The 11581-nt window shown below is 30.6% G+C and overlaps 1 protein-coding gene across 1 annotated transcript in view; it reads left to right on the top strand.

The window, feature by feature from the left end:
* The first annotated feature begins 9087 nt into the window (after window positions 1–9087).
* The window catches only part of LOC110412043 (calmodulin-binding family protein), a 3600-nt gene continuing 1106 nt past the window's right edge, over window positions 9088–11581 (top strand). The window contains exons 1-7 of the mRNA XM_089782837.1: window positions 9088–9310; window positions 9916–10414; window positions 10509–10689; window positions 10773–10861; window positions 10965–11052; window positions 11135–11374; window positions 11486–11581. The exon at window positions 11486–11581 is cut by the window's right edge and continues 35 nt beyond it. Coding sequence (XP_089638963.1) covers window positions 9939–10414; window positions 10509–10689; window positions 10773–10861; window positions 10965–11052; window positions 11135–11374; window positions 11486–11581 — 1170 coding nt within the window. The 5' untranslated portion in view covers window positions 9088–9310; window positions 9916–9938. The remainder of the gene's footprint in view (window positions 9311–9915; window positions 10415–10508; window positions 10690–10772; window positions 10862–10964; window positions 11053–11134; window positions 11375–11485) is intronic.

The following is an 11581-nucleotide window of genomic DNA, read 5'->3' as shown; positions in this document are numbered from 1 at the left end:
GCATTTTGTTTTTTGGTTATAATGATAACAGGGTGGCAAGTTTTCTTGTGGTCCGAGGCCACTGTGGGGTTACGCCTTTTCAGACTTAAATAATTATTTAATTTTTTAAAATTTTTTATAGGAAAACCATGTATTACGTTGAATAATTATAATTAATCTAATGGAAACGTAAAATGATACAATGTACTTAAATATTCTAATATGTTGATATGAACATGTAATTAGATTGAAAACACATGAAATTTATAATCATATATAAAACGAAATTTATCAAAAGAGAAAGGAGATAGAAAGGACTACATATATACTTAATTAATTCAACCTAATCTAGTATGTATTTATAGTAACCATAAATTTATATTATTATCAACCTTGTAATTAGAAAATAAAAATACCATATTATTTTTATAAAACATGAGAAATACACCCCCAAAGGCAATAGGAGTATGTACGTACATATATATTAAAATTAATAATGTGTGTAATTAAGTAAATATTAGATGTAAAGTGGTCAAATAATCTAAAAGGTGGAGTAATAGTTGTTTAGTAGCATATTAATCATGAACACAAAAGGGTTAGGGTAAGGGTGAAGGCACTTTTTGAGCACCCTTAATGGGAAAACTTGTCGGTTGGTACAAGCAAAAAGGAGGTGACGGGGGGATTGGGAATATTCAGTCCCAAGCCCAACCACAACGAAAAGAAAACGAACAAAATCCAATCCAGCAAACGTCAACACAATCAGACGCTGACTTTTTTTGTTGTGTTAGTATTTTCATCCCATGCTAGTCGCGGTGATACTAACAGTGACAACCAGCATCCGTGCTCGTCGGTGCTGCTGAAACTTCTAAGCAACCGCGTTTTTGTTTACCAGATTTTTCTTTCTCGTGCTCTGGCTGGGTTTTATTGCGAACTGACTTATCTCTTTTAATAAAATTTATTTATGTCAGAATGTGAGACTTTTCGAGTATTCCTAGTAAAACCAAACAGAAGAAGAAAAAAGAATGCCTTTATTAGTATTCAACTACAGCTGTCATTGTCCATGTCGCTTCATAATTTAAAATGTTTCACATGACTTGGCCCTGCTTCCTCCAGCTCTTCTTACCCATCTTTGTGCTCTGCTCTAACAAATTTTAATTTCTATCGACTTAAATTTCATAAATCAATTGGTTAGCCACTTGTATGAGCCATAATTTAGTTTTGTGAGCAAAAAGCTGTATAATAAATGTATTTGTCAAACTCATCTCGGCAATCAAAACCGGGGACACAAAAATCCATCGCATTCACATGCACATTACCATGCTTTTCTCAAGGAATTGGTGATATCTCCTCCTAAAATAAATATAAAATAAAGAATATTAATGAGCTTAGTTTCACCTTTTATTTGGGCAGTCATCCGAAATTTAAAAAAAAAAAAGAAAATTAGAGTGACGCTTGCTTCTCAAAGGAAACCGGAACACACAAGGAAGGAGGATGAGGAGACACAGGAAAAAGGGGGCCAAACCCGTACTCAAAGTACGTAGTAGTGAGGTGTCGAGATTCAAGGTTTGCCCATTCCTCTTTCCACTTTCTCTTGCTTGTCCCTTTAAGCTTGGAAGTGGATTCAGTACAATTTTTATAAATTAATAATTTTAATTAAATAATATTTTTAATTAATCTTAACTTGATATTAATATGATAAATTAATAATTTATTAAATTTATAAAATAACATAATTTTAATAAAATGTATAAGTTTCACTTGATATATAAATTAATATATAATCTCTTTATACATCAAAATTTTATATATACATAACTTAATTAAAAAATCTTTATAAAGTATGACTCTAATGTTATTTGTTTCTTCTTTAAATTAATGTCTCTTTAGATCTCGTCTCTAATTTTTCTTAATGCATAGCGTTCTCGTATTGTAATAAAAAAAATTATGCAATGTGATTGTTGGTTTACCTGCATCTTTGTAGGACACAAGTTCCAGTACTAAGGGTGATGCCACTCGACTAATTTATACATCAATTAAGCATCAAAAAAGCTTAATTGATGTATAAATTAATAAATTATTGGTTTATTGATTAAATAATATTTTAATTAATAGATAAATTTTCATGATACCAGATATGTTAATTTATAAAGATTTAACTGTATTTACAAGCAATCCTAATCCATTTAGGTTCAATGCAACTTTTAGGTTATTTATAAAATTTTCAAATTTAATTGAACTCTTTTAATTAAACACTTAAAGTTACAAACTTTTTTACAATTAAGTTTAATTTAATTCCTTATTTTATATTTTCAAATTGTCATATTTAATGTGTGTGACCTATTAAATTTTTAATATGTTGAGAATAAATATAAATTATAATCCTAACCTGAATAGGATTAGATCAATCAAACCCCTTTAAAGCCATCAATTTCCAAATGATTAATTCATTTTTATGGGTTAAAGATTGACATCTAAGAATATGTTATAACTACCAAAATGTTAAGTAGAGTTATTGTGATTTGACCCAACCCTTCAGTAAACAATTTTATCTTGTTATTAGTATCTTGTCGCCAAAAAATATTTTGATGATATATAGAGTATTGGTTTAGTGTTTACTCTATATTGACTTTGTCATATTAGCACTTGAGGCTAATAATAAACTCTTTACTAAGAATAAAATACTCTTCTCTCTATCCTTATTTTGTCTTAGCCTAGGACTCACTTAGGTTATTACATACCAATGTGCAGTGGGATATTCCCCTTAGTATCAATTAGGTGATGAATCTTTTATTAGTTATTTATTTGCCTTCATGTTCTTCATATTATATCTAATATCCATCCTTGAGCATCCTTAGTTAGGATCACTAAAAACAATATCAAAGTATAGTACTCTAGACATAAAGCAACCTAATGATTTCAAATTTAAGCATCACTTACATAAGTGTTATATGAAAATTTACTTCCATAGACACTTAAGTAAAATTAATATAAAATGTTCTTATGATAGATTACGTTCAGTGAATTTGTTCATATAATAAACAGTTATATAATAGTTCATGTATCCTTCAATTTGCAAGATTGATTTCTCTCTACATGCAAAGGTAGAGGGGAAAGGGCTAGTAGGAACCCCTACCCGCTAAAGATTTTAAAAATTTTATAATAACTCTTTTTTTTAATTTTTATAATTTTGTTCTCACAATAATTTATAATGTACCTTTATTTTTTAAAAAGTTTATAAATTTGTCTTTATAATAATTTTATAATTTTACCTCTTATTTTATAATTTTTATAACATACAAATATGTCATTTGAATTTATGTTTACCTTGCATCTTATGAAAGAGTTGTTGGAGATAATAAATGACCTCTTAAAAGCTTTACAACTAAAGTCTCAAGACATACTAAATGCAATTTTTTTAGTATCACTTACTATAAAGCTTCTCCAACAATTGAGATAAGATGGATAGAAAATTTTGCTTATGTCAGTAAAGAAGTTTTGTGAAAAATATGAAATTGAGATTCTTAATATGTGGGCTAAATATAAATTGGGTAAAAGTCATATTTAAAAGGATCATGCCATAATAAGTCACTATTGTCGAATTGACTTGTTTCTTATTGCTATTGACTCATTCTTGCAAAAATTAGACTCCAAATTTAGATTTAATAAGAATGTGGTGGAGTTGCTCACTCTTGGCACACCTCGCAAATAAATATTATATAATGACTTTACCAAATATGATAAAATGCGTTTAATCCATCAATTGGATCTATTTAAGTTTGACATTTTTCATAATTAGGCTTAAAAAAATATATCTATACTTTCTAAGCTATGTTAAGTGTTACAAAAGATAGAAATATAAAAATTTAACTTTCTTGTTGGTAGATTGATCTAGCTTATCTTGACTCTTCAAGTTTTCATTACAACATCAAAACATGCATTTGTTTACTATGAAACTCATTAAGAATGATACTCATAATAGAATTTTAGATGATTTTCTTAGAAATTTGTTGATCATTTTCATTGAAAATGAAATTATTAAAGTCTTTAACATTGATTCAGTAATAGATGTCTTCACCTTTGTGAAAGATTGTCAAACTCAATTAAATATGTCCAATCTTAGCATGCAAAGTTGTTAAAAAATGTCTTTATTTTGTACTTAGCATGTAGTTGAAGTTATTTATGTAATTTTCACATGAATTTTTTTCCATATAAGTTATATTTTTGTTAAACATTGAACTTCTAGTATGATTATTTTATAGACATTGTCTTCGTCCCCTCAAATATGAAATCTTGGACTCCACTGCTACCTACAAGTGAGGAACATAATCATGTACCGGCATTTGAGCTTTCTCAATATCTAATCTTAATAAAGCATGACTTGAAACATTTAAGAATTATACTTTAATGCAACCAGAATTTCTAACTATAACATGTTATAATTTTCTTTACAAAGTATGTCTAATTTCATAGGTTTTATCCTATTAGAAAATAATAACAATTATAAAAATAAAAATAAAGAAAATTTTTATTAAATAAAATGTTTAAAGTCTCTATCCGACTAATTGATTTATAGGGCATACATTAACTCCATCCTCTAAAGGACTCATTTAGTATTGTGTTTGCGGTATTACATTGTGCTTGTGGAAATTAAAAGTACTTGTAGCCTTATTACAATGTCAAATACATGTTGATTTGGCTCTAAACTTTTTGAGTGTCAAACGACCAAAATACTCATTTCTATCTTTTAAATTACAAAATTATCTTTTTAATTATTAAAATATTTTGAATTTAAAAATACAATTTGAGTACCTTTCAAATGAAAAATTAAAAAGTATGGTGAAAATATACGTATCTAATTTCTAGTTTAAAATGATTTTAATATTTTAGAAAATTTAAATTTTTTCATATAGAGTTGTAAAATTAAATTTCACAATAATTTAATTTTTATAGCATCTTAAAAAATAATTACTTAAAAATATAAGAGTTCACTCTTTTTTTTTTTCTTTTCAACATCACATTCTTTTTAAAATATTTGAACTCTTCACAATACGATTTGACAATAATTTCTGACAGCAATTTTTAATATATATTTTTCCCAACTCGAGGGTTTTCGTAACAATAATACCAACCTAAACACTATCTCTGCAACGCCAAGGTTTGGTACGCCTGTACCTCTCACACCGGGCAAGGCAACGTGGTTGAAATGACAGCCGACACGTGGGCATTGCCATCTCGTACGGTGCAAAGTACCCAATCTCACTTAATCTCTCTCTTGCATGCATTTGCATGGAGATCCCAAATGACAGTTGTCTTTGGGCTGTCTGATTTTCCTGCTGATTTTCTACTTTTATTTAATTCTCTTAAACAAGTACTAGTAAATAATAATGCAGACAATGCAGATAATATAATAATAATAGATAGAAGAAAGATGGACAAAAAGCACAGCCTCAGAGGATCTGTGCGTGTTTTGCCCTTCCATTTTCCTTCTGTGTATGTGTGTGGGGTGTGGCAAGGGACTAGGGTTAGGGGTGTTTGACTTTGATACCCAAATAACTGGGTTTGTGGGGACGAGGTTTTTGGTAGTGATGACACTTTGCTGCTCTGTTTTGACGCCCGTTGCCAAAAAGTCACTGCCTAAAGTATTCATATCTTACAGGTCACAATCTTGAATTCCAGATCTTTGATGTTTAAACTAGGGTAAAGGAGAATCTATATGTGTTGGCACCTAGATTTGTGCTCATCGTTTTTCATTTAGAATCTATTTTATTTCTCAGTTGCATTGTAGATCCAAAAATTTGAGATTTGGGTGCAATGCATAAAGGTCAAACTTGATTACATATACTAATAAAATAATAATGTTAATTAAATTTTACAAAAAAAAAAACTATTCAAACATATCAATATAAAATTTTACGAAACTCACATATAATAACAAATTAATCAACGCATTCGAATGGTAGATATATTGTGATTCAATTATTATGTAAAATTAAAGATACATTGCAATTATACCTAGATACTAGTTTATAGTTTTAAAATGAGGAAGTGGTACAAAATGTTATTATTATTATTATATAGATTAAACATCATGCACTTTTGGTTTATGGCGTACGATACTCTCCGACACACGTATTATTTAATTTATACTTTATCCTTTGGGTTTAAGGTGTTGGATTTTTCGGCTACGCCTGTATGAATTTAAGCTTTCAAAAATTATTTGGACTGTGCCAAGTGAAGTGATTAAATGTAAAGTTTCAGATGTGACAATTAATTTGTTCATAGTTCATACATATTTCCCTCACAAGACGGTGCTCCTTCCATGTGAAAACACTATACATTACTTGTTCTCTTCCCCCTGCCCCCCCAAGGGTTGTAATGTTTGGCCATCTCCTTTTAGAGAGCAGGAAATTTTAAATGCAAGTTGGGGTGTTTCATATCTTTAATGTGTTGCAGGTTCTGAAGTTGTATGAATAAAACAAAACAAGGGAAGGAAAATCATGGGTATATTCTAACATTTTGGCATAACTTTAACATTAAGGCAACCTCTCTCATTTCCACCCCAAAGACACAAAATGTAGGACCAGTATATTGACTGCTGGTTGTGATGCTAAACTCATGGATATATACTAGAGACAATTATGGGTAAATTTTGATAATAAAAGAGAGAAATAATCAAAATATATATTTTAAATTAATTGTAATAAGTCTAATTCCTAAAATAACAAGTCAATAATAACATCAATGTAACCCTTTGGGACTATCTTCCATGCATGTACACCATCATAACCTAGCCAATTGTCCTGTCTCTGTCGCTTCTCCATCACCAAATTCAACTCAAAAGTAATTTCTACAAAGAAAAAAAAAGGTTGTATTTATTTGTTACTTCTGTTGTTTGTTATTAACTTTTGTGATTTTTTTAACACAAAAAAGGGTATTTGGAAAAAAAAATCAATAATACATTTAAAAAATGTTATATTTTAGTTTAATTTTTTAACTAAATGACAAAAAAGTATGATTTTACTTTTTATATTAAATAATTACTTTTAATTGATTTTTTTGGAACAATTACTAATATATATTTAAGCAAACATGATTTTCACCTTGTAATAGTTGCTTTCAAATTATAATGACCAATATAAATATAAGAAGAGCTGTATATGATTGGCCTATCTAATTAATTGCTACATGATACCTAATTTTTTTTGGTATTGTTAATTATCATTAATATTGTTTTCGAGTTTCCCATCTTTGCTATGAAATGATAAGCATTTCCATCAAAGGTACTCTATACTTGAACACATGAAAAGCACAATGCATACAAAATTTACAAAGACAAAAAAAAAAGAAGAAGAAGAAGAAGAATGAAGTTGGAGAAAACTCGAAAAAGCTAATGAATCACATGATATGATAGTTGAAGCTAGGATGGGGTGGTGAAATGGGTCAATTGAAGAGGATAATGATGATAATTAGACATCCCATTTTGTACTTTTAGTGGGGTGTAAGGGTTGTGTATGTATATAGCATAAAATTGTCTCAACTTGAAAATACATGCTCAACCCTCCATATGTTTAAACACAAGACATTTGGTCAGCATTTAATAAATAATATATAAATACATATATAGTTTTCTTTGGACAGATAATATTTATGTTAATAAAATTGCCACCGGATGCTTGAGATTGGATTAAACAAATAGACATTTTGTAATTAAGTGGTTTTCCTTTGTTGTTGTTAACCCATCAATCCAAGTCAACTTGAGGGTCATTCCCCAACAATGCATGGAAGTTTCAATGACTCTGAGCTTTCCCTTTCGTAATACCCATTCAATATTTGTGTAATTTTCCTCATCTCAGTCCAATGTTACTACACGTGTGCAAAGACATAATCAACCTATTTCTCTTCTCATTTTCCTTGCAAATAAATTATCCATAATATTCTAATTAAACCATATTTAACATCTTTTATCTTTTGACAGCACGAAAAACTTTTCGTAATAAATGAAACTCGAAGAAATAAATTACTCGATTTTCAAATAAAAACATGATATATCGTGTTGACGTGTTTTAAGGACACTTGAAAGCGGTACATACAAAAATATAAATATTCAATTATGGTTAATTTTTCAGACATAATTTATAATTAATTTTTTATATAAAAACCTAATTGTATATATTAATTATGATTAGAGTCAAGGTAAATAGGTATTAGTACCTAACAATGCATAGACTGACTCCAACAAGGTAACACCACTTCTCCAAAAAGTTGAAGGAAAGTTGGTCTTCATGTCATCAGAGTCATTAATGTTTAAAATGTTAACCAAAAAGCTTGGGGCAGAAGCTACGTTTTCACCAAGCAGGATGAGAAAGAAAGAGAGAATGAATGACATCAGTGGTGGCGTTTATGATCAAGTCAATCTCCTTTCATTTGCTGCAAACTCCTATTTGGTTTGGAATAAGCTGTGATGTCAATCTGAAAATGACCTCTTTATGACACATTTCTCTGCCCAACAATTTCCAGGAAGTTATTTTCTAGTCTCTTTACCATCAACTTGAACAAGAAAAGAAAACAGAAACAAAAAATCAAACCCACAATTTCATTTTGCTTTCTATTATATAGCCTCCTTCATTTAAAATTATATATCAATTTTTCAACACCCATTTTTATTTTTTATTTTTTATTTTTAAAAGTAAATATAGTTTTTAAGTGTGTTATGTGGTTACAATCGTGTTGAGTTTTTGTCTAAGTTTGTTTTGAATTTTTTTTAATTATATTTTCGGGTTTAGTGTCAGCTTCTATTATACTTAATAAAATAATTTTATTTGATTGAGAAAAAAATAGTATAGAATTGAAAATTTTAAAATTTTTCATCGAAATTGTAGAAGGAAAAAAAAGAAGAAAATAATTTTTTTTTTCAAAAAAATTGTACTAACTAAGAGAAAAGAAAAGAAAAGAAAAGAAAAGAAAAGGAAAGGAAAGAAAAGAAAAAGAAACGAAACCTCTAACAAGTAGTCCATCCACGTGGTTGGAACTTGAGAAACAAAACCAACGCTGTTTGGGGTCTTTAAATTTGCAGTTGCTGTCTCTGTCTAACATATACAATATAAGCAGCCCGAGGTCGAAGCTAGCAATGGTAGTTTCGTTTTTGCATTGAGACTTGAAAGAGTTTGGTTTTTCAGAGAAACAGAAAGAGAGACACAAGGAAAGCTGAAATCAAGAACCAAAACCCAACAAACAAATATCTCAACAATCCTCTGCTTGCCCATTTTACCCAACACCATTCTTTCTGTTTTTTTCTTTTCTTCCATCCCTTCCCATCATCATACGATTCAAGGTAATGCTTTTTTTTTTCTCTATTCTATACTGCTTTCTTCACAAATGGTGGTCTGTTATATCTGTTTTTCTTTTGGTTTTGATGACATGGGTGTTATTGGATTGTTGTTGTTTGATCATATGATTATGTTGTCATGTGCTTTTCTTAAGTGGGGTTCTGGGATTGCTTTTGTTTGATGGTTTTGGCAGATCCACAGTCCATTATTAAAGGATGCTGATAAGGGTTTCTGTATTTGGTCTTTGATTGAATGAAATGAGTTTCTTTTTTCTTTCCCGAGATTTTCAAAATTGTTCGTGTTTAATGAATAGTTTTGATTGTTAAATCGACCTTCCTTGGTTCGAATGCATAGCTCCAATGGGTACTTTGCTTCTTTGGTTATATAATCTCTCTCTCACTTATTAAACAATGTGAAGAAGAGAAAATGGATTGCTCTTGTTTCTAATAAGGTGGAAGGTTTCTTGATGGGTTATCTGCAACATGTGCTCTGGTTTCTGACAAATAGTTACCGATTTTATTTACAACAAGCATCTTGCTTTACTTTGTATCACTGATACCTTGTATATTTGTTATATAAAACGCTTAACTGAATTCAGTTTTTTTCACAGAAATCAGTGCCCCTTGTTGTCGGATGGGCGTTTCTTTTTCCTACCCATTTGCAAAATGCAGTGATGCGGACAATGGCTTAGAATCTGTCATTGTGAAATCCGTTAGTTTTGGAGATGATGAAGTCAAAACACCTGTTAGATCTATCAGTTTCAAAAGTTTAGATTCAGAGCCCACGATATTAAAATCAGTAGGTTCTGGAAAGATGATACTGGAGGGATCTGTTAGCTTTAAAGGGATAGAGTTGGAGAGAATGCTTTCAGTTAAGACTCAATTAGGTAGAGCAGAGAATTTGCCCATTAAAGCTATCAGTTTGAAGAGCAAAGCAATAGATATTCAAACCCCAAAACCCGATACATCCGTAGAGACTCCAAAACAATTACCAGTTTTGGATCCCAGCAATCCACAACATGAGGCTGCAATAAGATTGCAAAAAGTGTACAAGAGCTTTCGAATAAGGAGAAAGCTAGCAGATTGTGCAGTTCTTGTTGCACAGAGCTGGTGCGTATTATATTTATATGTTCTATATCTGACCTATCTATACAGAAGTTTTTCTTTTTTTTTTTTTATAATGCGATTGTATGTTGTAATGCAGGTGGGAGCTCTTAGATTTTGCTGAACTCAAGAGGAGTTCTATATCGTTCTTTGATATAGATAAACATGAAACTGCTATTTCACGTTGGTCAAGGGCGAGAACTAGAGCTGCTAAGGTTGGAAAAGGTTTATCAAAGAATGATAAAGCTCAAAAGCTTGCTTTGCAACACTGGCTTGAGGCAGTAAGTCAAATTGCAGTAAAAACGAGCTTAATTTACCGTTGTACTTCATTCTCTGTTACTTATTCCAGTTTCATGTTATTCAGATTGATCCAAGGCATCGTTATGGACATAATTTACACTTCTATTATAATCAATGGCTCCAGTCTCAGAGTCAAGAACCCTTCTTCTACTGGTAATTTTCTTTAACTGAGAGTTTTGTTTGTTTAGTATGATGTTCTGATATTAGGTTGAATAAATTAAAACTGAAAATGGTTATGCTTGTTCCGAAAATGCAGGCTGGATATTGGAGAAGGGAAGGAAGTAAATCTGGAAAAATGTCCTAGATTAAAGCTTCAACAGCAGTGCATCAAATATCTCGGTCCGGTGGGTCTTTATTTCTTTTCTTCACCAAACTTTATCTGGATTTATATTCAAACTTTTACTGAAATAATTATCCACAACACAGAGGGAAAGGAAGCCCTATGAAGTTATTGTGGCAGATGGAAAGTTCATCTACAAGCAAACAGGGAAGCTTCTCCATACCACTGGAGAAGATCGCGATGCTAAGTGGATTTTTGTCCTCAGCACATCAAAGATCTTGTATGTTGGCAAGAAGAAGAAGGGTACATTTCAACACTCTAGCTTCTTGGCTGGAGGTGCCACCATTGCTGCTGGAATATTAGTTGTTGATAGTGGTGTCCTCAAGGTATAGCTATGCATAATATCTTTTTTCTTTTGGTTTTTTGTTTACTGCTTTGTGCTCTCTATGTGTTGAGACAATCTCTTAACGATGGTTGCTTGTTACTCTCTTCAACAGGCTGTTTGGCCTCACAGTGGTCATTATCGTCCCACAGAAGAAAATTTTAATGACTTCATTTCATATCTAAGGGAGAATAATGTGGATCTAACAGAT

This window comes from Theobroma umbraticum, unplaced genomic scaffold, assembly GCF_002168275.2.
Source record: "Theobroma umbraticum cultivar Fairchild unplaced genomic scaffold, ASM216827v3 scaffold_95.0, whole genome shotgun sequence".
Classification (NCBI taxonomy): domain Eukaryota; kingdom Viridiplantae; phylum Streptophyta; class Magnoliopsida; order Malvales; family Malvaceae; genus Theobroma; species Theobroma umbraticum.
Note: the sequence above shows the minus strand (reverse complement) of the source record. Positions and strands in the feature narration are given on the sequence as shown.